The sequence below is a fragment of the Cyanistes caeruleus genome, chromosome 1, assembly GCF_971803275.1.
Source record: "Cyanistes caeruleus chromosome 1, bCyaCae1.hap1.1, whole genome shotgun sequence".
Classification (NCBI taxonomy): Eukaryota; Metazoa; Chordata; class Aves; order Passeriformes; family Paridae; genus Cyanistes; species Cyanistes caeruleus.
The window spans coordinates 53,374,628-53,401,939 of NC_141701.1; the positions used below are offsets into that span (position 1 = coordinate 53,374,628).

The window sequence follows — 27,312 nt, forward strand, 5'->3', positions numbered from 1 at the left end:
GGGCTTACCACTGGAAAAGATTAGGTATAATTGGTCAGCATTAATTTGTTTAGTTTAGAATCTTTATGAGAAGCAAAACCACAGCCTGGAAAACTTGGTAAATACAAAAGGAGCTGGAGAGGTCAACTATATGTGTGCACAAGAGCCTCATTTTCAGTGGCTTTAGCAAACCTTAAAAGATATTTTGACAAACCCAGTTCAATAAGAACAAAATGTTGGAAGTGTTTTTCTAGACAGAAACTTCTTGGAGAAATATCCAAGTCTGTGCTGCCTTAACCTATGGGAAGTATAGGCCTTACTTCAGCAAAGTGTTTAAGTGTGTGGATAGTTCAGTACTTGTGTGGGTTTCAGTCAGAAGATTTTTTTCCTTGGAGATGTGCTCGAATCTCCCGTTGAGCTGGAGTCATGCTGCCAGCTCAGCCCGCCGTGCTTCTGTCCTCCTTTCATCCACGGAGCGGGTCGGTGCCGGCAGCATCCGCGCTCCTGCTGGGCTCTGCCCCTCTCAGCACCTTCCTTCTGCAGGGACCACAGTGAGAGAAAGGCAGGGGAGCTCCAGCTCTCTGCCCTTTTACACTCGTTCACCTGAAAGCAAGAAATCCAAGCATGAGTCTTAATTGAAAGCACAGCTCACAAGCTGTTCAGTAACTTTCTTAAAAATGTGAATGCGTGGGCTTCCTGTACAGATATTCCTGTTAGGAAATGTGTTATACACCTTAGTGCAATGCTGTTCTTTAGCGTTCCAAAGGATGCCGAGGGCTATCACAGGAAATGCTTCCCATGGCCGTAGCTCTTCTGGCAACACACTGAGTGAGTTCCTAAAGCCCGTGTGGGATCCAAAGCATGGGCCAGAGAAGTAGACTTTATATAGTGAAAGGAAATGGAAAAAGTCCCCTCTCCACACAAAAAAAAAAGCAATTTGCAGCATTTACATGTCAGCCAGTGCTTTTGAGTTTTTCAAGACGTTACAGAAATATCAGTCTTGGAAAAAGTAGTATTTCACTTCTTCTTTCAGAGCAAGTTCCTTCAGTCTTGTCCTGGCTGCATAATACTTCATAAAATGTAGATTCTAATGCAGATTTAATTATTTTCTTTGCTTACTTTTCTCCCTCAGATTCCTTTTTAACCTTTGACCCTTTTACATCTTTGAATGTTTAGAAAAGGGAAATAACAGGTTTACTAGCTAAATATACCGTGAGAACGTGTAAGTCACATAAGGTGTTAAATAGTTAAAATACTTTCTGTTTGCAATTCATCTGAGGTTCAGATGGTGGTGTCTTTCTCAGGACCAAATCTGAAAAAAGTGAAGATGAAAACAAATGGATTTGATTTTTCTTCTAGATACTCCACTGTGTAAGTGCATAGCAGCCAAAAATCCTTATAGCACAGCTACGTATTTATACAGCACAATGGCTTGCTGTGGTTTGCTTCTGAGACTCATAACACTGCACTGGATGAATGAAATCAGTAGTGGAAGTGGAGTTCTTGTTGCTATTGGAAAGGAGGCAACAGATGGAGCGAAGAGAAAATCTTTAGTCTTTCTAGTCCATATTTTCTCTTGCCATCTAATCAGTTCCCATTGGAATCTCTGCAGGCTGTGAAAAAAATTACATCAAAGATCACACCCTATTATAATTCTATCAGTATTGCTTATTCTCTCTTTTTTTTGATATGTATTTTCACTTTTTGGGCGCTTAAGCAGGTTGGTTCAGCATTTCTGCACCATGCTGGTACAAAAGGATAAACACATGGCTTCACTGGAATTGGCTGAGGCATACTGCAGTGTGTCAGCAGAGGTCCTGACCCTTTCCATGCATGCAAACATGCCAGTGTGTTGGGAAACAAACACAAACCTCCTCCCTTTAAACATAAGCTCAGCTTTAGTGGAAAATTTCTGGATAATGTGAAATACAATAGAAAGGTTGTAGATCTACATGCTGTTTTAAGTGGAATTTTCAGTGTTCCTTATTTGCTGTGATATTATTTGGGCTGCTTTATTATCTTTACCTGGATGCATTTGTAATCTGAGAAACCTGAAATCACACAAATGTGACTGATTAAAGTCTGCTAATGAAAAGGATCATCAAATAGCCTAGGCAGCTGTAAGGGAGAAGCATTTTATAAGTACTGAACTTGGTTTGGAATTGTGACAAGGCCCAACAAGTGCTGAGCACTGCACAGGCTTGCCCCCAGAGCCTGCTCCAGTTCCTTCCCTCCTGCCAGCCACCTCTGAGTCGATTATCAGGCATGGGAGAAGAGCATTTTTGCAGTGACAGAAAACGCTCACTTAGGGCAATCAAGAGATACCAGCATCTACTTTTGTATGAGTCCTTAAGGAAGAACATAAACCCGATGCAGTGCACTATCCTTTAAATATTAAGGTCTGAATTAACTCTCTGAATGTTTCAGTGTCTTGTAATGTTGTTAAAATGACATCTTTCTATCTGAAGAAGCAGTGGTTACTGAAAGTGCCTGTGTTGTCGCATTTCTTCAGCACTACTGGGTTCTTAACTAGTTCAGCAGAACTGTTGAGGATGTGGAGAATAATTATTCTTTTAATAAAAAATTAATTTTCAGTAAAGTGAAAATACTTCATTCTTTTAAGAATTAGGAGTTTGTTATATGTAATATATAGAAATAAAAATAGGAGAATTTCCCTGGATGCTAACATATTACTGCACATCTCTTGAGCATCTCTAAGATGTGAAATGAAAATGTCAAAAATAAAAGCATCAAAATTTTGGATTTATAAACCAAAATCAAAAGTTATAAGACTGCAAATGTAAATGCAAATGTGGACCTCCTCTTATAAATATAGAGGAAACTCAGGCCTCTAGAGAAAAATCTTGGGAAATGAGTGCAACATCCACCTATAGTCATTATAGAATAATTAGCACAGTGTTAAGACCCAAAAGAACTGTATGCTGCTGTGTATGTATATTATACTTGCTTAGCTGTATATATTTTAGAATAAAATAGCCTCATATGAAATTGTTATTAGTTGCATAGAACACTTCAAAGGGTTGAAAAAGTATCTCAAGGACCTATATAATATTCAGGAATAATGGCTTTTTAAACTCTATTCTAAATTTTTTTATGCAGTGTTTTCTGATAAAAGATACTACACATAATTTTTTTTTCCTTTCTCCCTTTTAATTTCCACCTTCTTCTCTATTAGGTTGAGATGTTTGGGTAAGAAATGGGGAAAACATTTTAAATTTGTTCTGTAACCTTATTTGATCTGAATGCAAATGACTAGATTTGAATACAAGTAACTAATCAGTCATTCCTGTGCTGTGTGTTGAGACAAAAGCATGTGTTCTTCAGTAATAGAGGCATAACAAAATCAGGGGAAAAAAGCAATACCATTAAGATTCATCTTTGCTAGCAGCTAGCTTTCATTCACTGTGTTGCAAGGAAAATGACATTCATCAGGTGTCAGGCTCACTTGGTTTCAGTGGCACACTTGAGCAGAGATCCTTTTTGTCCCTCACCCAACGTGGGTCCCAAATGAAGCCCTCAAGGCCTGGCTGACTGTACCAGAAGGGGCACGAGAATCTCTGCAGTTTTAGACTCTCTGAGGTATTCAGACTTGTGCTTCAGATATGAGCTCATCTCTAGACCTTGCAGGTCAGGGTGAAGGGTGAAGCGGGGCTGGGGAGCGAGCAGTGCGTTATTTCCATCTGCTCTCTTAGCTGGCTCTTGCACTGTTCTGAAAAGCAGCGGCTGCTGGGATTGCCATACTCTGGCATGGGCTGCTCCAGCCCATTGGACCTTGGGTCCAATCTAGTACTGCAAACCCTGGCTAGACTCCTCATCTCAAATCCATTAGTAAGTCATAAGATCATCACAGACATATTTTCAACCTGCCTGTGCCACTGAGCTGGGAGATAGTGAGCCAAGCATCATTACATGAGGAACAGGATGGCTGGGGAGTGAGTGGGTTCTCCTCCAAGTCCTCTTTTCTTTCTTCCTTGATTTCTAAAATAATCTTCTCCTTAAACACATGCCTGTCTGCTGCTCGCCTTCACCCCATTAAAGTAATTGTATTCTAGTTTTTAAAAGCTGGACATGGAACAAACTGTAGTTTTCAGTGGGATGCAAATATCCATGCTGTATAGGAGTAGCAGTATCAAGAAAAATGTAACCATCTTTCTGCTGTGTAGTTTGTGGGTGTTCTTAACCTCGCTGACTGTCTGAAGGTATCTGAATTGCGTCATCTGTGTTACAATTGAGATTTTTAAAAGATAATCGACAGCAAGACATACAAAGTTTGGTAATCAACAGGAAGAAATGCACAGGTTTTTAACCACAGAAGACTGTAAGAATGGCATATATAATGTTGGCACACAGCTTGCTCTTTTCCTGCTCCAGAAAAGGAGGGAAGCAGCTATATGAAATGCTAATAATTTCACTGTGGTTTTGAATAGACCAGACTTGAGAGCCTTGAGTATTTTTCCTTTTCTCTTTTAACTGCAATTTTGTTATTGTATTGCTGCCCCCATCTCTGCTAAATATGGCTTTTGAAATGTAAATCATATCATGTTCTCAGAGATGCATATGACACCCTCAGCACTGTTCCTCTTTGCACTTCAAAGAGCTGTGTGGTCACACTTTGCATCTCAGCAAAATCGCAAGATTTGCCTTCTGAAGATCTCCTTTAATGTGTACAATCAATCCCTGATAATGTATTTTGGGTTTTTGTTCCCTGGAGTCTGTTAATTTTAGTGTTGCTACAGGTCATCAGGAAACATAATCTCTTCTTTTTTAATTTCTCAGTGAGCGTGCCTGAGGGGAGAGGAACACAAGAGAGGAGAGACAATTGAGCATCACCATTGGCCGAGACCTGAAAAAAATGGTGCTGGATGAACACAGGATTAGAACTTAATTGTAAAAGGGAAGGGAAGTCTGGACAGGCGATTTGCTTCATTTTCACATTCATCATGGCACAGATCCTCTGGCTGGCTGGTTGATGGGACTGTCCAACACTTCTGCTTAGGTTCAGTGCAGATCCCTTCTGCTTACACATCGAAAGACTTGGGAACAGGTGGGAACTGGATGGTGCCAAATACAGGAATGGAAAGAGAAATGGACTCTGATGAGCTAAGATGGAAGTGACTTGACAGCAGCAAGCTCAGCAGTTGTCTCCAGTAAGGACAGGTTGAGACGGGAATCTCAAGCTTCTCTGGAAGAGCAGTATGCAGGAAGCTGGTTTTCAGGCCACAAATGCTTTCACAGGTAAGGATTTCTGTTCCAGTTCTGCTCATATTCTTGGGACAATTTACTGGAGTTTAGAAAATGAGTAGGTCCTGACTGTCATTAGCATCTTGCATATTTAAACTTTCAGTTTAAATAGTATTTTAAAACAATTTCCTTGAATAACTTGCATTAGCAGTGAGGAACACAGTTATCCATGTTTCAGCCTTCAGTAAGGGATGGCCACGAGCCTTGGGGAAGGTTTATCTCAGCTTTCCTCGTTAAAATACTCGTTAACAACTTAACCATGAGTGGTCTCTTGGGTCAGTATAAAATGTAGTCTGTAAAGTTGCTTGTGTGCTCAACACAGGAGTTTGGTGAGGCTGCAGGATGGATATGGTTCATGTCAGGAGGCTTCTCATGGCCTCAACATGGCAAGTGTTGAGCCTTATCTTGTCTGTCAGAGCACATCTCTGGGCAGAACTTGTCAGGTGCCCTCTCTTTGTACTCCCCCCTCCACATCACTGACCTGCTGCAATGCTTGAACTGGCTACACTGGAGAGTTTAAATGGTAACTCTTTCACCTCAGTCTGGTGTATTTCTCTGTAGATGGAGTGAAAATAATGTAAGGAGAAAAAGGATGCCACGGTGGTGTGACTTTCTGAGAAAAGCTCCCTCTAGTGTAAAGTCTGCTGGAGTTCATATAGTGCTTTCCCTGTATGGGATGGTCTCAGATTTGCGAGGCGGGAGGAGGAAAAGAGGATGAGCAGATCCTGCTGCTTTCTTTCCATGTCTGCCAGCCAGCTGAGATGCAGCAAAAAAAAAGCATAGAAAATCAGCTAGATATTACTCTTGTTTTAGTAGGTCTAGATAATGGATTAGTACCATAGGGTAAACTAGTGATGTGCAAGACATTTATTTTTCTAATATAAAATATTTGCCTTTAGAAGGAATTCTGGCTGCAGCAGGGTGTGATTCTGTGTCCAGCTGCACCAGCACAGCAGTTTGGAGTGGTGGAGCAGCTCTGAACTGTCTCTGCTGCCTTGCTTTGATTTACAGCCTGGTTTCTGTGCGTGTCGGTGAGTCGTGTCCTGGAGGAGAGGAAACAGGAAGCTCTCCTCCACATGTGCTCCAGTGCTGATGAGAGATGTGAAGTCTGGGACAGCCGCAGGGCTCTCCTGCCTCTGTCTAGCCAGTAGCACACTCCTAAAACTCCCCTCTGCTGTTCTTGTCCTGTTTGTCCTTGCTGTTCTCTGCCAGTCCTCAGCTCTTTCCTAGGAGTTTTTGTCACTCTTCTGCTTTCTACCAAAATTCCCAACTGTGAGGATATCTGCTCTCTTCCTTAACCTGGCTCTGTCCTTTGCTAGAAACCCTATTACTTCTAACACCCTTGCATTACTGTATTATTTTCTATCCAGTTTTACACTTTTCTGCCACTCTGTCTGCTATCCCCTAGCTCCCAGCACAGTTGGCACTGTGACCAGGGTGCTTGGGCAGGGCTGTGTTGGAAAGCTGGTAACCTCATGACTGCTCCTGGATGTAAAAAAGCTGGCAAGCAGAGCTGCATAAAATTCAGAGAGATGAAACAGAGTTCCCTGGAAGCCCAGGACAGCAGTCAGACTGTGGTGGTAACCCAGCAGATTCAGACTTATTCTGGAGACTTACTTAATGGCATGAAGGTTGCTTGGTCTCTTGTAAGAAATTCTTACATTCATTTGGAATTGCCCTTAAGTAAAGATGTTAATAAACATATTCAAAACTTGGCAGCTGTACTAAAGAATTATTAAACATTAACGTGCACCACACGTTCAGGAGACTTGTTAAAGAAACAGGATGAATTATATTTTCTTTGTATGAGGAGAAAACTTCCAACTTGTATCAAACTGATATCTGTATTTGCTTTTTGGAGATCTTTCTTTTTTCTTGTTAGATTTATATGATGTACTCAGCAATAATAAACAGCAGGTAGGTATGTATTTCTCAGAGAAATCCACTGGACCTGTGTTAGGCTAATTTAATTTAAGAGTTGAAATAAAAATGTAATGGCAGGTACATATGGTCACTCCTCTGATCCTTGCTGTAGTGCTCCTTTTGTTTTGTTGGAGTGCCAGTGTAGCTGTACGAGAGAACAATATCTACAAGCAGCAAAGGGGGGCATGGCCACATGAGAAGGGAGTTAATTTGTACAAAAAAGCTTTGATATCTGAAGCCTCTGTGGTGTCAACACTGAATCTAGACATGCTAAGTGATTGCAGCTATTGCAACTACTGGAGTAATCATTTCAACTTACAGCTGAACAGAGTGCTGGCAAAAGAAGCCTGAGAGGACATTGCCTCTGTGTAGCCATGGTTAGAGTATTTCCTAAATCTCTTTTCCACTTTGCTAATTGCTGTGACCTGGAAAGGTTTACAGGTATGGCTAGGAGATATTTTGGTCCTGTCTGTATGCTCATTGCACTGGCACTGATGCCTAAGATTCCCTTTTTTGCAGATGGCTCTTGTCCCAAGAGATGGGCTCACCCAGTCATTTTATCATGTATTACCAAACATTAGCAAATGTTTAGAATATTTTCACTTTTCAGGCTAAATACTGTGTTCAGTAGATCACATGAGTATAATAGGTTCAGGATCATAGAATGTAGAAAGAGCAGTGGAGGGGAAGTGCTCCTAGGCTTGATTAGAAAAGAGATGGTTGAGCCTATGATGGTAAAATGCAATTTGAGCAATCAGGAAAGAGTGAGCCTGTCATTCTTCAGAAGGTGAGAAGAGAGAATTTGAGAATAAAAACAATAGTATGCAAGAAAGTAGATTGCACTGAGCTCATAGAACTGATAGGTAACATTTCTTGGGATACAAACCTGAGAAATTCTGGCAATTTTCAAAGGAAATAACTTTTTTTTTTTTCCCAATCATAATAAAGGGTATAAAAATCCCAAATGAAAGGCATTCCAGTAAAAAGGGTAAGAAGAGACAAAATTGTATGATCTGATAATTGAGGACTCATACAGAAGGTGGAAACTCGATCTATTACTGGAGATGAGTGTAAAAGAAGATGAGAAAAATGTGAGGGTCAAATCAAGTAGGCCAGTTCACAGAACGAGGTACAACTAATAAAGGGCATGGTAATAGAGAAACATACTACATTCTCTGTAGTAATAAGAGGAAGACTGAGTTTCTGGGCTACTAGTTGACAGGGAATTACAAAATGTCAGTTAAAAAGTCCATGATCTGATGGTGCGGAGATGATTGAATAGTTAATGTAATTTTTTGTATCATTCTTTGTCTAAAATGGTTATCTGTAGTCAAGTGTCAGGAAAAGAACTGTGACCTTGAGAAAGTTAAGAATTCCAGCTAGAGCAGGAAAAGAACAGCTAAGATTATGAGCTAATGAGATAGGATAATGGGTGTTTTAGAATAAGATGGAGTTTATTAAATTATCTCTTCAACATTGGGTGAAATAGCTGAAGCAGTCTCTGAACAATTAGTGGCTACACTGGAGAACATTTGGAGGACAGTTTAGCTTCACAAAATCTATGAAAGAGAAAATACTGCACCTACATATAAAATTTTCTGGGTTCTTCCCTGTCCCCATTGGAGTAGCTAGTTTATCTTATATTCTTGGGGGAAAAAAGTTTGAATCAAACAGTCAACTGATTTTTTTAATAATTAGCCTGTAGATAATAATATGATAAATGAATTTGCAGGGATTCTACCCCCTCCCCCCCCCCCCCGCCCAGAAGGTACCTTGTCAGTGGAGCCTCATTTTCCTGTAAGTAGAGAAATAATATATTTGGATTTTTAGAAGTCTTTTCAGCTTCTCATAAACAAAGTGACACAATGGGCTACAAGGTGGGTACACAGTTGGCTGAAAAGCTCTTCTCAGAACAATTACTAGTGATTCACAGTCAAACCAGAAGGTTCTGTCAAGTGGGATTCTGCCCTGGATTGCCAGAAAATATTAAATATTTTAATTAATGATTTAGATGATAGAATCTGCATGCAAAATTTCCAGATGACACCAACCAGGGGGAGGATGTAAACCCTCTGAGCACAGGATTAGAATTCAAAATTAATGTGATATATTGGAGAACTCATCTGAAATAAATATGATGCAGTTCATCAAGGACAAGTTCTAAATTGTAGTTCAGCAGGAATAATCAGCTGTGCAAATCAAAATGTAGAATAAGTGGTGAGACACCAGGTCTGCAGAAAGCAGATGGACAGTTGCAAGAGTTCAGGAAATGGCTATGAATCAATAATACCATGCCATGAATATGGTGCGAGAATATACGGACAGGAGTCTGACTGCAAAATAATGTTTCCACTCTACTTGGCATTTGTGTGGCTGGCGTACTATTTCTGCTCTGAGCAGTGCTCTGTGGGCCTGTTGGAAGCATCCAGAGAAGAGCAGAATAGATGGCCAGAGGTCTACACAATGTGACCCTTGGGAACTGAAAAAAAGGGTCTTTTTCAGACTACAGTGATAACTGTCGAACTTTCTGAAGATTTTTTTCCTAGGTTCCCAGAAGCAGTGCAGATTTGTGTCAGGGCATGTCTGATACACTGAGCTGCATGACAAGATGTGGCTGTGACACAGCAGTGCTTTGGTGTGATGGTCAGGAGGACCTTCTCGCTTGTACACAATGTTCTAAACTTTCTGCATTGGCCATTCTCAGTGCCATGCCAGTGCTGAGATCACAGTGGTGGGGATTCTGGACAGCCAAGGTCTTTTTCTAACAGCAGCCACTTTCTTCACTAGTGTGTGTTTTGAGTGCTCGTTTAGGAGAACCAGTGCGGTTCTGAAGTCTGCTCTCCATCACTGGGGAGTGTGTGGCACAGGGACATCCAGGATCATCAAAGGATAATGGGAACACTGTAGGATGGATTAGGAATCAGTGTATGAAGCCTCCTGACCTTGCAAGGTCAGCTTAGGTTCATCAGGATTTTATTAACTCCATCTCAGCACAAGCTCTGTCAGACCTGGGCTGACTCAGAGGCGTTTCTGCCCTGTGACCTTCAACACTGCTGGAGGGATTATTAGTTCTGGCACTGTGGAAACCAGAATAAATAGTAAGAGGTTGCTCTTACTAGAGCAACTTTATTCTGGTCTCTTCTAGACCAGAATAAATAGTAAGAGGTGCAGTGGGCCCCTGCCCTTCAGTCTAGCACTGACTTTTCCTGTCATCTCCTGATCCCATTCTGTCATAGCTGCATATCTTCTCCCTCACACCTTTCCCTGTGAAAGTGATGGCACCCTCGAATCTTTCCATAATCCCTCACAGCCTTATGTCTGAAAGTCATTGGCGCGGAAGCTTGACCTTGGGCCATATCCAAGAGAGACCAGGTTACTCCCGAGGAGCAGCTCTCCAGCTTGGCTGGTACTCCCACAGGCCCTGCTTTAGCAGAGAAACAGAGTTAATCTGTTAGGAGATCCTCATGCTCATAGAAACACAACTTGGTGGAGCTTCTCCAGTGTCCCCACCTCTGTGCTGTATTGCCTGGCACACAGGATTTCTGCTGCACTTCTTGTCCTGTGTTTCATGCTGTCCAAACCTCTCTTTGCCTCTTCTTCCATCAGTGTCCACATCCCCTCTCTCTGCATTGAGGCTCCATCCCCTCCCCATTTTCAAATGAAATCAAATTTACATTTGATTTCACTTTTCTTCCAAAATTCCCTACCCTCCTAGGTATTCCTAGGTATATATAGGGAATTTTCTGCTTTTCACTGCTTTCCTTTACCTTTGTTTCCAGACCTTTCCCACTTCCAGACAACTAACTGCAACCTAATCCCAGGTTGTGCAAGAGCCAGCCTCTCTCCCTCTTCTCTAGACTCAACCCTTCCCCTCTTCATCTGCCCTTCTCTGGGGTAGAAGGACCTTTCTTTGCAGGAAGCCAGTCTGAGAGGCTGCCATCCAGTTTGGCTTCTCTCCCTGCATCTTGTTTTGCTTAACTGCCTGCATTTTGGGTGGAGATGTCTCTGGTGGCAGTGCCAGAACAGGGAGGCTCCTTGAGGGAACTGCATGGGAGACCAGATAAATTGCTCCAGCAGGTTGCATATGACCTAGTTGGCCATTATGCATTTAGGGAATGGGAGAGTGAGGGAAGATGTGATAACCATTTTAAAATATATGGAAATTTCATGTAAAGAGTAAAGTAGTAGAAACTGTTTTCCAGTTCTGCTGGGGATAGAGCACAAAGTAACAGTCAAGCTTACTGCAGTGGAGAGATTGAGGTTAGACATTAGGAAAATCTTTCTAATGGTAAGGATAGTTAAGGACTGCAGTCGATTGCCTAGGGGAGGTTGCAAAGTCTCTGTCACTGAAGGTTTTTAAGAACAAGTTAGACAAATATCTGTCAGGAATGGTTAATGTATAGTTGATTTTGCCCTGGGGCAGGGGAATGGACTTCATGAGAGCACTTCCAGCCTTACTTTTCTGTAAAAACGATGCTCTTATTGTTGGTTCCCTGCATAATAAATGTACATTTTTAAAGTTAGTAACCCACCTGTACTACTCTATCATCTCGGTGTTTAAGTAGATTCTGTTGAGCTCTTGGAATAATTGATAAAAAATAGATTAGGAGTTGTGGGTGTTTAAAGTATTAACTCTCCTTTTGCTGGAGTATTACTCCATTGCTTTCCTTATATCTTGGCCTTCTTTAGCCATCTTATTTTTGGGGGTGTGACATGTTTCTATGTCTGTGCAACTTGTATAGAAATATTTTAATGTTACAGAAATGCTGAATCCATTCTTCCGTTTCACAGTATGCAAGTATTTTAAGAAACAGTTTTGCTACTCTTAGATAGTAAGCATATTTAAAAGGTAATTTTAAAGAATAACCAAAAATAGGGCAGAGCCAAATCAACAATCCCCTGAGGTGATTTTCTTTATTGTGAGCAAAACTGATATGTAACTGGTATATCTGCTGCTGAAGGTAGCCTTCTTCCTCAGAATTATAATTGAGGCTCAATGTAAAATAGAAAAACAGGTTTTAAATGTCTTCTATTAAGTATATAGTGTAATTAATATTGAAAACAGTTGAAAATTAATTTATACATTAATACAGATCTCCCACATTGCTGCTGTCATTATTTGCATGATTTTCAAGTACAGATAAACATTTCATTTAAAAATTCAGCTTGAATATGTAGCAGAGAATTCTCACTCCCCCTCTGTTCCAGTTTTGTTTTCCTCTGCTTCATGAAGCTGGTTTGGCCTTACTAAAATGTCTGCAATTTTCTTATCAATTGCATTCTTATTTTATGAATTTTCAAGGTTACTGTGTCACTCACAGACAAACCCTGACTGTCTTAGTTCTTGGAAGAAAGAGATTGCTTTTTTGCAATGCCCCTTACTCAGCACACAGATAGTAACAGATCATATTCCATTGTATTTCTTGGATATTTTATTTAGGGTAAGCAATTTTTGGAGTACAGACAGTATTCTCAGCAAAAGTACATGAAAGAAGATATAACCAAAGATATAAGCCATAAGAGTTTGCCATCTAAATATATTACATTCAGTAGCATTCAGCAGTGCTGTTTTAAATATAGTATTACATTGTTTGGAAGTCTCCTCTTCAGGGTTAAAAACTTTAATAGAATTACAGAAGAGTGTGAAACTGTGAAAATGAATTTGAGAGCGCTGTTGCCAGCTGAGAGTGATAGCTTTTGGTCACAACCTAGTTCTTCCGTTGTCCTTATGATCAGTGATTAGAACAAGAATGCTTTCTTCTTTAGGTTTTTCTTCAAGCCTAGAAGGCTGGCTTTTAAGTTTTGATCCCAAACTTTGTGTAGGTGAAATACTGTGTTTTCTTCCTTGTTTCCTTTCACCTCAAGAAAATGGGTAGTTCTCCTCAAAATGTCTGGTTGGATAACTGTTTAATCTCCAGCTGGCCAGGTACTGCCTTTGCTTCTTGAACTGTGGCAGTCCTTATGGAAACAGAGGGGCCAAGGATTTCACATTTTAAATGCTTCTCCTTTCAAATTTATATTTAACTGGGGTACAAGACCTTCCCTGTTTGTTTGTTTCAGTGAAGTACTACATCCTTTTTCACTTGCTGAGAGGGACAATTTGGGTGGCAATCACTACCAGATGGTGGCCTTGCCATGTGAAGCTACCTGGAGCTCAATGAATGGCAGTCAAAAAAGGCAGAAAAGAAGCCAATGAGACTCCAGAGGAAATGTAGTGGTGTGGTGCCCTGTGAAGCAACTTGAGGGTCACTGGACTTGGAAGAGGATTCTCCACAGACCTGAAATAGCAGACTACTGCATCATATAAAACCATTCATATCAAGCAACATTCTACTTACTCTGATATGGAAATATTAAAAAAAAAATTAAATTAAATTTTTGTTCCTATTTTATTTAATTTAAATTCCATTTAGAATTCCTATAATTTTCAGTCTAGGTGTAGTTTTGGGTATGTGTGCATGGGCCGCTTGTTCTGACAATCCAGAGCCGAATGAAAAGCAGTAGTTTGTGCACACCAGGGCAAAAGAAGGTTCAAATTGAGAGAAATATTTTGGCCAATGCTGTTGTTAAAATTATTTAATGAAGTAGTGTATTGCTGGAAATGACAAACTTCTTCCTAAAGTGGGAGGAAATGCTCCAGCATGTTCAGGGAGGATGTTAAGCTTGGATCCTCACCTTTGATAACCATTTTTAGTAGATGATATTCAGCTGTAGCATTGCCATTTGCAAAGCTGATGGTTATTTGGAAATGCCCATCTGCCATTTCTCATTTCTTAGTAGTACATGTCACGGTGCCTTCATGTGGTACAACTTAGTCAGCCAAATGGCCAATTCCAGACTGAATATGACAATAAATTTAGCTGTAAATATGCTACGTTTCAGTGTTTAATCATAATAAAAAAGCAGACTTTTTGAAAGGGCAAATTGTATGCATCGCCCCTCAAATAAAACACAGAAAATAAAAAGTGGTGAAAACTGATTGTTAAATTGGCAGTGTATGCTTTCTGCTAATTGCTTCTAATTAATTAGGTGGGCTGGTTTGGGTTTTTTGGGTTTTTTTTTTCTTTTTTCTGTGTTTGGTTTGTTTTTTCTTTTTTTTCTTTTTCAAGGGGAAGAGAGGCAGTCCAGTTGTGTCCATGGCTGGCTGAGTGTATTTTTTTTACTGCTGAAAAGGCCTTTTACCTTTTGCTTCTGGTGGTCTCTGGCAGTGGGAGCAGGACTGCCTCCTTGTCTTGGAGCGCCAGTGTGAGGCAGGCTAGAAATGCATTTTGTTGCAGACTTAAAAGTGCTGAAAGAGGAAGGCTAAACCCCAAATCAGCGCAAAGCTACTGAAGAACTTGACTGTGCTTTGACTTGAAGCTGAAGAGGTACAGTGGCTAAGTGGAAACATAAAAGTTAGAAAAAAACAACACCATTTTATTCATGTAAAAATGATTTGGGATATTGCCATGCACTTGTCCTGAGGTGAGGTGAAGTTTTGGTCTAATGTTTTGCTGTTTGGTTTTGCTGTAATCTCAAGCAGGCCCATTTGACTTGATATTCTCTCAGTTTTCTTTTACCATAAAATAAATTGTATAGATTAGCATTATGTTTCTTTGCTCTGTGATGTAGTAATGCCTTTAAAAATCAGAGACTGCAGTCTGGATAAACAGAGAAATGAAAATATTTGACATTACAGGGTAAATGTGGTGGAAAAGCCTAAAATTTACTGAGGAGAAAGTAATACCCTGTATACAGATTAAATGCTATATTCACTTCTCTGATATTTATAACGTTTTGCTTTTTAGCAAAAGAGGCCAGGAGGCATGGGTGTTAAGTTCCTTGTTAGGCCTTTTTTTTTGTGCTGTCTGGTTTGGGTCTTATGGGTGGGCACAGTCTTCCCTGTGAGCTTTTCTATGAATGCGTGTGTTCCGGCTGCATCTCTCATCCTGGGGCTTGGCTTTCTTCCTGGGGCTTGGCTTTCTTAACAGGAGCACTTCATTAGGGAGCAACATGGATCCACCCAGGCGTGCACCCCACGCTGGGCCTCTCCCAGGTTTTCTCCCCTCAGGCTGCCCAACCTCTGCTCCAAAACCTTTCTAGAGGGATATTCACGCCCTTTTTAATTTCTGCTCAGCCCTCGGCAGCAGTGAATAACCAAAATGTTCAGTTTCTAGTAAGGTCATTACTTGCTAATATGGTGTAGCCTTCAAGCCCTTCCAGGCTCTTATAAACACCAAAAGACACTCTTTTCCCTGTGAGAATATGTCACAACACTATGATATAGCTGTAGTAACACCGCTGCTTTCTGAGACCCATCTTTTCCAAGGCTGTGCTTGTGTTGATTTCTCAACCAAGAGGGATTCAAGCAGGAGGGCTTTGACAGTATCTGGAGCCCAAGGACTTGGAGTTTGATATCAAACCAAAATTCCTCTGTATTGTAGTTGAATCCATTCCACTGTAATTTATTTTGATCACCCCACTATCATTAGCCTGTGAAACTTACCCAGTAGTTTGGCCTGCTGAATCCTTAAACTTTCTTTGAAAGCCATGGCCAATTTCCCAGGGATTTAAGCAGATGTATTGGTATGTGGCTGGCAAGTTGGGACACTCGCCCTGTTCTTCACAGCCACAGGTCTGTCTCCATGCTCTCTCATGCCAGGATTAACAATCTGTTAGCAATGGAGAACAGACTGAGCAGTATGTCTTTCACGTATTATGGGGTTTGATTATTTTTCTTAAAAATCTCTATCCTGTTGCGTTCTTAGCTTTCTTACTTTCTTCACAAGAAAGTCACTCCCTTCTGATTTAAGGGCAAGAGTAGAGCAAGCTTTGTTTGAGTTCTGAGGAGTTAACAATGAAGAGGTTTCATGATGAAAGCACCCAAGAAGAATCCTACTCTACAACCAGCATCTAAGCAGCACCTTCAAGCCATGCCTCTGAGGATAAATTTACTTTAATATTCAATATTTTAAAGTTTTTAATGGGTAAAATAACTTTGCTCAATGCCATCTGAGTGCTGACAGTGCTGGATGCCTGTGTTATAGGTGTACATATGCTGAGGTGGTGGTAGGTAGACTCAGGACAAGGTAATGGCTTCAGAAAAGCCTGGAAGACTGGCCTGCATATGAATTGTTTAAGAATTGTCTGTTTATCCTGGAGGCTCAGACTATACAAACCAGTAATTTATACCGGCTGAAGATGGATTCACAGCCTGGCTGTGCACTCAGTCAGTCCTTGATTTAAACAAAAAAATTGGAATTTGGGCATGAGTCTCCATTTTTCCTCTTTCTGATCTTTATTATTCTTGATTTGTTTATCTCAAAAGAAATACTTTTAGGATAGTATCTGCTCCCAGTTGCTCAGAGCGAGAATTTGAAGAGACACATGACCTGCCACAACAATGCAAGAGTTAGTTCAGAAAAACCTCACTCTTCTTTACTCAAGAAGTAGGTGACATCTGTAAACTGAAGATACTTCTTTTTTTTTCTTGTAGCAATCATAACCTTTGTGCCCAAACCACTGCTGTTTGTATAAACTGTTGTACACTTTCTGTGTAATAAAAGAAGTAGAGATAAGCCCAAGCAAGAAAGGTAGCAAGTATGATTCTTGAAGATGTTTTTATTCACTGGCTTCTCCAGTGTATGGATGGAGAAAGTGCCATAGCATTGACTTAGTGTCTTTTGTATAGTCTTTCGAGTATGTCACTGCTTTAAAACCATGTTATTCTACTTTTTGAGATAAACAAGATACTGTTCTCTCAGGCATGACTCCTGCTTGTAGTGATCAGTGTTGCACCAAAGAACCTTCAGCTGAGATGAGGAGCCTGCTGTGCCAAAACAGGGAAGGACAGCTCCTTTTAAAACCTCAGCATCTAAAAAAGACAAGATAGAAGCAGAAAGAAAAGGTATTGCTGTCCAGTGTTTACAGATAGGCAACTGAGACACAGATGCAGTATTGCTGTGAGTCGGGAGCTTGGCAGACCTGAGGACTAAAGCTATAGCTCTGAATTTAAACTCAGTATGAAGGGTGAGGTTATAATCAAAAGTACTAATGTACCTAATGCACTATTTTATCATATTTTCTCAGCTGTGTCTTTGTGCTTTTTACCTGCTGCCATAAGGAAAAGAATGTAAGTTGGTAAGATTTCTTGTGGAAACTGCAGGCTTGCTTTATGCCAGCAGTGCTGGAAAGAATTTCTCTGAAGAAGAATTACAGCTGCCCATAAAATATGTGACACAAACAACCCTTCTCATCTGCAAGTATTAATTGTGCGTTGGGAAGAAGGGGGTACTGGGATACCAGACTGCTCAAGGTATATAAGGTATTACTTAAAGGCTTAAAAAAAATCTGTCATTGAATTGCCAACTAGACAGCAGGATTATTGAAATTTATGAGAACAAAATTTAGTGAGATGAATACAAATAAAGCTGTCTATATTAGTGTCACTTCTTTTTCACAGGTCTTTAAATGCAAAATATAATTTAATGAATGTAATGCAGGCGGGCTCATTGGTTTGTTGCTTTATGCACTTAATGGATCAAACTTGATGTGGTATCTTAAGACACAATTTGGAGAGCCTCAGAAAGTCCTGGTTTTTATGTGACTTGCTTTATCTGAAGGACAGAAAGGCAAGTTTTGTGGAAAGATTCTGTTTCATACTACAACTAGTGGTCTGTTTGGAAGGCAAACAAACAAGATGCCAAACACCACAAGTATTCAGCCATATGTGCTCTTCACCTCCAGGAAGTCTTTAAATAAGCATTCAAGTTTCAGTTTGCTGAGGAACATCTTCTGCTACATAAACAAAAGAGCATTAAAATCAGAAATGGACAACCAACAAGAAGAAAATTCTTATGCAATTAAAATTGGCTGTTGCCATATTAGCATTTTGCTTTCAGTTAGTATTATGAACTAAGTCCCCCAGTTGTCCCCATTCCTGGCATTGTGGTTTAGCTCAAGACAGCTTTGTTGTTACCAGAGTAGGCGGTGGCCTCCTGCTAACAGGAGGTTAGAGAAAGTGAAATTGTTTTTTTCCAGCTGTTCAGTACTTGTGACCTTATGAAGGGGCAATGGGATGCTGGATATGTTAATGTGAGATAGAAGGAAAGAGAAGTGAGACCTAGGGACAATATCTAAAACTGAATTGGACTTGTGGAATTCCATCCTGAAAGAAATATGTGCTTGAGCCTGCCACCTGGATAGAGTGTTCTTGGAGAGACAGAAGAACATCAAAGTCTGACTTGTGATGGTTGCAGAAGGTAAAGCTGAAGATAAAATTAGATGTGCATACAGTGGTTAAGATGATTCTTTTAACAGTGATTGCTGTCATTTCAACCACACTGAAGTTCTGCCAACACTGGATTAGAAAAATACTTGTACAGGGAGCAAACTTAAATACTTATACAGCGAGCAAACTCTGGAAATCTTATTTCTGTAGTGACAGTCTTGAAACAGTTTCAACTGGGAAAGAGCTACATTCATTTTTGGGAAGAGTGTCAGAAGTCTAGTGTGCTCATTCTTAGTTTTTATGTTCTTAAATATAGAGCTGCAGTCTAAAAGTTAGATCAATGTGAGACTGTGTAGACATTGCATGATGCCAAGCAATGAGTTCCCAGATATTTATAAATAAACTCTTGGTGCGCTCCCATTTTCCTTTCTCTCGTCTTTGCTATTATCCCACACACTTGCCCCAGGCTTTCTGTACTATTTATAGAGATGGTAGTAGTAATTCCCTTTTCCTGAATATTAGTCTTGAAAAAAGTAGATCAATTATGCAGTATAATGCTGGTTAGGTTACAGCTAATAGCTATAGCTGTTAACCTCACATGTTCATTTTACTTTTGTGGTAGTAATGAATCGTTAAATTGAGTGCCGCAGTAATCCTTGAGATATAAAAATAGAAATAATTTTACAAAGGCACTCCAAAGTGAATTCTTTTATTGATTAATATTATGTAATACTGTCAATATCTTACGACTGTTATGAGGTTTCAGAAGTGCAGCTTAAACTGTGAGGGTGATGTGTAGACTATCTGCACACCCTCATGCCTTTATTGTACTTGAATCTTTCAAGACTGTTCTTCAGAAACTAGAAGTGAAATAAAGAACAGTGTAGTCTTTGTGTAAGTGGTACAAGAGATCCCATTTTAATAAAACTTGAACAGTTGTTAAGAACACTTAGTTTTGCTAAATGCATCTAACAGAAGAGACAAAATTGATAATATGTCCATTTAGAAAAGAGTATTTCAAGTTTCATGGTGTTATAAAGATTCAGATATATAGGGGAAGAGACATTACTGCTCTGGACCACTGTGGAAATATATTCTCTCACCACTATGCAGATGTTCTAATATAGTGAGAATATTCTTACCTGCCACTGATATCGTTGTTGGTTAAGAATGACTAAATAGTTTGGTGTGAAGAGAGACAATAACCATCTTACCTCCTTACTTTCAGTTTGTTCTGCAGCTTGGTTGAAAGTAATATTGTTTTTTCCTTCTTCTGTCAAGTTTTACAACAGAAGCAGACTCCACAAGATGTTATTTGGGTTATAATATCTCTTAGTAGATTTCTTTATTCTGAACAAGTAATAATCAGTTAAGTTCAGCTGTCTGAGTTGGTATATTAGAAAGAATTACAGAGAATTGAAACTGCACCTTAAAATAGCAAATAGTTTTGTATTTGAACAAGAAATTAAAAGAGTAAAACTTGAAGGAACAAAGGCTAAAATAAAGGTGATTGGAAAAGCTATGACAATTGTCATGCTGGAGACAGGACATAACTTTGGTTTTTAGTTCTCAATAGTAATAACAGTTGCTTTGTTTCAGTGTGATTTCTCTGGAAAAAAAAGGCTGATTGGTTTTTACTTCCTATGGTAGTGTAATTGAAATTTGCAGTGGTTACTTTCTTAATGGCCCTGTGTCTTCTCCTGAATGACTGTTGTAGGTGTCATGAAGAGTAAATTGCATATGATTTAGAGCTTAGATATTGATATTAGCAGCTGCGTGGCTGCATAGTGTGACAAATGAAATGTTCATCCTTAGATTTATTCTGCTGGATTTTGTTGTTAGGTATGTGGAGATTCAGTTTCCCTGTAATGGCTTAGGCTGACTTTGGAAGACATTGCAAGTTATGATCTCATGGGTATTCTTGTTACTGAGAAGAGCTGTTCCATTTGCTGTGAAATATATCATGTGGAGCTATACATCCCTATATCAGTACTTTCTACAAGGCATAAATTATAGGAGGTGGTAGTTTCTTTTATTAGACCATCTGATTTAGTTGGAGAAAATAGACAATCTGAGTGCATTGCAACTCCTTCTTCAGGTCTTTGAGAAAGATCCTGAATGACAGGTCTGCAAGCTCCAAACATTGCCTGTTTTTTCCACTTTTATCTGTTGATCAATTAAAAGATAACCTGTCTCTTTATAAAGCTTACCTTGATTAAACTGCCATGTCTACAGTAAACCACAGCTTAGTAATTTCAGCCTTTGCCATTCAGGACACATATCCTTATTTTCTTTGAAGTGCCTGAATTAAGGTTACTTTCAGGCATTTTGCTTTGTTCTCCCTTCACATTTTCTCACTCTGGGTATAGCCAGAAGGGCTGACTCTTTTACTCTAAGCTCAAATCAAGTTGGGCTAAAAACCCGATGGAGCAGTTGAGCCTGTGATTCGCTTTTCAGTTTTTTATTTTGTTCCCATCCCTCAGACATCACTACAGACCTTATTGGTAGCCAAAGTATTTATTTTGTGGCCTGTCATACGTGATGTAAGCAATCTATTTAAAGCTTGGTTTCATGCTCCTCAGTCAAATCACCTTGGCTTCAGGGACACACCATCCAGCTTTGCATCCTTATGAGGGGAATTTTCCTAGAGCAGGTTAGTCACTTTCTTCTTTGTAGCATTTACAATTTTCTGTCAGTTTGAATGTTCTTCCTACTTTCTGATCCCTGTCTCCTCTCAGAGCTCTGCCTGCATTCCACTTGTAACTTTGCCACAGGAGGCTTTTTTTGGGACCAATGGAAGGGCACACAAGGGATTCAATACATGGACCAGAAGTTCCCTGGCAGCTGCCCTATGCATGCACCTCATTTCTCACCTCTTCCTGGTGATTGTTCCAAAAGAGAAGAGCCTTTGGATGAGACTCACCATCTCCTCTCAGGGGTTGTGGCCCAGCTGGTAGCTTGGGGGCCTGACTGTGTGTGTTTTTCCCTCTTCCCAATGGAGGTTCCACTGGAAGCCATCACAACCCTCTTGTTCCAGCTTACAGCCGGAGAGATTGGCTCGTGCTGGCTTCAGTGGTCTTGCCAAGACCTGACCAAGCTGTCTGTAGCAGTTTCTGTGGATGAGCTATGCTAAGGAGCGAGCGGGTGAAAGATCCCTTCTAGCAGTGCATGGACTGGTGTGTGTGTGTGTGTGTGTGTGTGTGTGTGTGTGTTTTTCACATTTTGAAGAAGAGCAGCATTTCTATCTATTTTTAAGACCACTGTTGCTCTTCCTCCACGAAAAGATATCATGTGTAAGGAGCCTTCTTACAAAATAGGGATTTGTAAGCTTTAGTTAGAAACTTTCTGCCATCAGCCTGTCTAAAGGGGCTCTGCTTGTGCCATCTGACACTTTCCCTTGTGCAGCAGCAAGGTATGCAAGTGTTTGTGATTCAAATGTGTGTGAAGTGATGGAAACCTAGCGCCAGTAGGAGCACAAGTGGGTTGTGGTTCTTGAAATCCTAGATTCTGGGCTTTGACATCATGTGTTAGTCTTTAATTTTATTTTTTTTATTTTTTTTTTTATTTTTGATGTAGTATGTGGAGACCTTATATGAGCCGTCACGTAAGAAGGTTTTGTTGGTGGTGGCTTTTTACAACTACTTAAGCACATGTGGCTTTTAAAATTTTCTCACTACTGCCCCATAAACCTGTACATCTTTCTAAGAAAGGAAGTTTTAATGCTAAAATTATTTTTTGTTTGTTTGTTTGTTTCTGTAGTAACTTTTTTTACTTTTATTATTGAAACAGTAGCCTGAAACCTTTGAAATTCTTCTGGAACTAAAGTCTTGCAGCAAGCATATGGGAGATTTTACTTTTCACGAGGAAAGAAGGAGATACCTAAGAAAAATCTAGAAATATCAATTATAAGGAAGATACGTCTAAGGTGCTAAGTGCAGATAGACTGAGGACTTCTAAGAAACTTAATATTTACCTTTCTGTGTAATTTTACATCTAATAGTTTATGACATTGTAAAATAATAGGCTAATATCAATGAAAAGCTTTCCATCAATTTTTAAAATGTTTGCTTTTCACACTAGGTGCAGTGGAGGCAACATCTCTGTGGCATTTGTATATAATATGCATTATTTCTATTGTAGCAAAAAACCCAACCATGGCAATTCCACAGCTCACAAAATCTTCTGACTTTGGCCTTTTCATTTTGTTTGGCACTGATTTGTGTGTGCATGTGATTCCTTAACAAAACAGTTATGAATATTTTAAAGATTGAATTAGTTTTTATTCTGGAGGACCAGTGTCTGTTGGCTGTCTGTGATAAGAAGGAAGGAAAAACATATATATGAAGCTCACTTTGAGAAGTTAACTGGCATTGCCAGCAAAACTGTGACCTTATCAATATCAGATTTGACTGAAAATTTGTGTATTATGAGGGTGTTTTCTGCATGGCAGGAGAAAGTAGGAAAATCACTGGATGCAAGATGGAGGGGAAGCTGACATGCAAATAAGGCTGTCTCCTTTTGCCCTGCAGGTAATGTAGCATGCATCGGGACTTTGCTTACTGCACAAGGTGTTCTCCTTCAGTACTAAATCTGCCAGCTCAGTAAATCCAAACATGCTTAATTATCCTGTTCATTTTTCTGGAATAGGAGGACTGGGAGAAGCACCTGGACCTGTCATGCGCTGCAGGTACATCTGCACAATTGCAACTGCTGCTGCAGAGGAGGTTCTTTTCCATCAGCATTGGGCTCTGCTTGTTCACTGGAGTTGGGGGGTATCAGTAAGGGTGTAGGGCTGCATGCAGTCACAGAAAGGCATGGTCCCTGTTTTGAGGTGGAGTCCTATATCCTGTTGAAAGTCCTGTTATGATCCTGTTGTTGCCCAGTTGAAATTGGGCTCTTGAGAGAAGTGTTATCATGACTGAGTTTGTGACTGAAGACACGGTGTCAAAGGGAAGTGAACTTGAGCCCTTGGTACTAGTGGCTGAACTGGCAATAAAATAAAGTGGCTGTTCAGGATTTAGTAGCAGTTAAGACAAGAGTTACTGGTCTCTGTTCATGTTCTTCTTAAAATTATCCTTCCCTAAGATACCGGGGAGTGGAATAATAAACCAAAGACAGTCTGTAGCTAGATTCAGTTGTCCACTAATTGTGCTTTTATTTTTATTCCTCTTCAAAACCTTTTTCAGCAGAAATCCCTAAGCAGTTCTTTCAAGCCTTTGCACGTTTCTCATAAATTAGTAATTTAACATTGCAATAATTTTTTATGTTCTGAACTGTCCCAGATCTATCATGAAATGGTGGCAGTCTCAGACAGGCCCAATTTCAGGGTGGAGAGGTGACAGGGTCACGGATAATTGACTCAGACCGTGATGTACAGTGTTTTAGACAGAGCTTATGGCAGCTTTCCATCCTTAGGATGCCTCATATACCCTTCTATTCTTGTCTTTCATACAGAGATAAAACATTTTCATATTTCTGACTACTTCAATTTGAAATATTTAGGGGAGATGTCATCAGGGATAAAAACATTGTTATATATCGGTGCAAGAAATTTATAATCATTCTTCCTTATTGAAATCCTGATCTTTGTAGTCTTGTAGTGAAGTTCTGCTTTATTATTGCCTTCACTGAGAACAGAGATTAGATCCTGGGAAGCAAGAATATGGATTAGTCTTCTAAGAGTGTATTGCTCTGGGTTTCTTCTTCAGGTGTTGTATCTGCCTCAGGAAATGAAAGATAAACAAGGTAAAGCTCTGCTGACCACTATAGCAGTGCTAGTTCTGTACTGATTTAATTGTTCTCTGCAGCTGGCTGAAAAGAGATGCTTGAAACCATGTCTGAACAAAAAAATGTGGCTTGTCATGCAAGATGGGACATAAAACTGTTTTGGTTTACTTTGTCTTTAGAGATAATGTTTGGATTAAATGGAAGTGAGCAAGAGCATTATATGTCACATTACAGCTGTCTGGGTGGCCCAACTGAAACAATTTCCATTGAGAAATCTACATTATCTACATTATCTGTGTAGATAACAGATCTGCATTAATAGCTGATGAGATTTAAAAAAAACTAATAGAACTAGAAAATTATTAAAATTATTAATCAATAGATACTCTGGTCTCTATTGGTAATATTGCTCAGTTTGCCTCAGTACCTCCCTTCTTACAGTCATCATGAGCTTTACATGACTACATCATTTCACAGCAGCAGTCGTGGCATCACCATCATCATCATTATTGTTATTATTGTTATTACTATTATTACAGCTCTAGGTATGCTGGGAAGATCCAAGTAGCTTACCCAGCGTCATACAGACTGTGGGAAAACCGCAGCTAAGGAGAGAATTGTAACATTTTTGTTTCAAGATCTTACAAAACCTTCTGTGACTTTACTGAAAGAAAAATTTCTAGAACTATTGCTTAAGACAGCATAATAGTTTTTCCCACTGGATCTTTTGGTACACAGCATTATGCACTCCTTTCCTGCTACTCCATGTTCTTTACAGGACTTGAGTCTTGCATACTTTGCAAATGTAATAGTGCAATACTTGAGGCAGCTCCCTGTACAGCAGCTACCAAATCTCTTTTCTCCTGAATATTATATGAAAATAATTCAGGCCAGTCTTCTTGTTTGGCCTGCTGGTTTTGTATGCAGACATCAGGTATTAAAACGGAAGCTGGGAAATCATAGTGCAGTCTGGCAGGATTATTCCATGTGTTTTTGGAATGTGCTTTTGCAACCTGCATTACCTAAACACATCATACGTTATATAATATATTGTTGATACATGGATTCAAAATCAGATGATACTGTGTTTAAAATAAAAAATGTCTCTCCTGTTGAATTGTGGAAATTTCCATATAAAGCAAGCCAATGTCTTTTTATGATGGTTCTGCATTGAGATTTTGAATTCTAAGTTGTCCTTGCATTTAAGATATATGAAATAATTTACAGGCTTAGTACTTTATGAAGGAATCCCCAGGTCAGTGCATCTTAAGCCAGATTTTGTGTCAATCCTTGGCCTACAATGCCTATGCTTTGTGTTTGCTGTTAGATATATTCATGTGAAAGTGCATGTCTCTTTATATAAGAGTACATAGATGAAAGGTGAACTTCGTAGGGAAAGAATATGGAAAGATTGAATATTTTTGTTCTTTGATTTTATTCCTTTGCTAGGTACTTGCCTATATATATGTTGTAAAAAAGGAAATTATTTTATAAGAAAACAACACTGGTAAGTTTATTTTTAAAATCAGGTTATTCTTTCCTTGTTTTGCTGTTGATATGTGGCTTGAGAGAGAAAAAATATTTAAGACACTTGGAGGAATCTTTATGCAAAAGACAAGATGTAGGCTGCTGATTGCTAGGCATGCGATATAAATAAGCTTTAAGTGAAATAAATATGTGAAGCCCCATTAAAGTTGAAGATATTATCTAGAGAGTTTTAAAGTGATTTAAGGAGTAGTCCTCTCTCATCTCAAGGTACTTGTAATATGAGAGAATGAAATACTTAATGTTCTAAAAAAATAAGAAGGGGCAAAACATCCTTCTCAATTTTTTTTAGTCTTCCTTTTCCACGTTCCTATATCTCTCTCTATATATTCACAGTATCTTTCCACAGTTTTAACATATATAGGTCACCTTTGGTGTCAAAGAAAATAGTGAGCAAGTTATTTAAAATAGATGTTTAGGGGTTGAATTCAGTGAAGCGAGTTATCATTAAAATGCATGTAATTAGTCCCCAAAATGTCAAAATGAGACAGACCTACCAAACATAAGCATATTTTTAGAAAAATACCTAGCCTTCCATGTCCACTGCCCATTTCTTTGATGTTTACAATTTTAATGCTAGCTTTGTAGACAGTCTAAGTATGTGAATAACTTCCATCCTTGATGTCATTAAATGGAATTAATTTTTACCCAGTTTTTTGTCTGATGGAATTATGCTTCTAAAAAATTGTAGTCTCTTGGATCTCTGAAGGACCCTAATGTTCTGTTTGGAAATCTGAAATAGAGTGAGTTCTTCTCTTCAGCTATTCCTTTGTGAGTGCCTCTGAAATACCTGGCATTTACGATGTTTGCCCTTACTTAGTTATTTAAGTTATTGAAGTTTTTCGAAGAACAGCAGTATTCCCAAGAAATTGCCATGGAAATCAAAGATAGCATCCTGAGGAATAAGATTGAGGAGCAGTGTTCTTCAAAGCAAATGGCATCCATCTCAGCTCTGCCAAAATTTTGCCTTTCAAGAAGACTAATCAGATACTTTGCTGTGTCACTTCATGTGAATGTTGATGTTTTACTCACAAGAGAATGTAATTTTTCTTTATTAACGGTCTGCTTAGTATGTGCTTGGAGAGTATGATTTTTTCGTTCTCTATTTTAAGCTTTGGCAAAAATAAAACTGAGTGTGTGAGGTCATATTTGGAACTCTAGAAAGCATGTTTAAACCCAAACCGTATTCTTCTCTCAAATGTGCTACCATCTCAGCTATGGGTGCAACAACAGCAATATGTTCTGAAGACTGTAAGTTATTAATGTTATACATGCATATCTGTTACAAACATGCTCATCTATTTCAAATGGTTAATCCCATTTCGAAGGCTTTGATGACTGCATGCCATATACCAGTAAGTATTAAAGTGTTTGTTTGCTGTTTAAAATTGGTGAACTTCACAAAATCCTCTTATGCATAGATCGTTTAAGGAAATTTTTCTTACATTTTTTATAACCCTCATCCATTATGAAGGGGTCTTCCTACCCTTTTAAATGACCTTTAATCGGGGTGTGTTATCCTGCCATCTCTGCTTCTGTCTCTTAGGTAGTAGAGCACAGTTCAATAATTTACTTTCAACTCAAAGACAGCTACTGCATGAAGCATAAAACGACATATTTCAGTTATTATCTCCACACTGTTGTTAATTACAACTTTTCTAGGTAGT

General features: G+C 39.3%; 1 protein-coding gene across 10 annotated transcripts in view; it reads left to right on the forward strand.

The window, feature by feature from the left end:
• LDLRAD4 (low density lipoprotein receptor class A domain containing 4) overlaps nucleotides 1-27,312 on the forward strand; it is a 285,264-nt gene that overhangs the window by 107,062 nt on the left and 150,890 nt on the right. For 9 of the 10 annotated variants that reach the window (XM_023921365.2, XM_086893303.1, XM_086893267.1 and 6 more), the window contains one exon: nucleotides 4,777-5,235. The exons of the other annotated variant lie outside the window; for it this stretch is intronic. In XM_023921365.2, coding sequence (XP_023777133.1) covers nucleotides 5,196-5,235 — 40 coding nt within the window. In that variant the 5' untranslated portion in view covers nucleotides 4,777-5,195. The remainder of the gene's footprint in view (nucleotides 1-4,776; nucleotides 5,236-27,312) is intronic. 10 annotated transcript variants of the gene reach the window in all.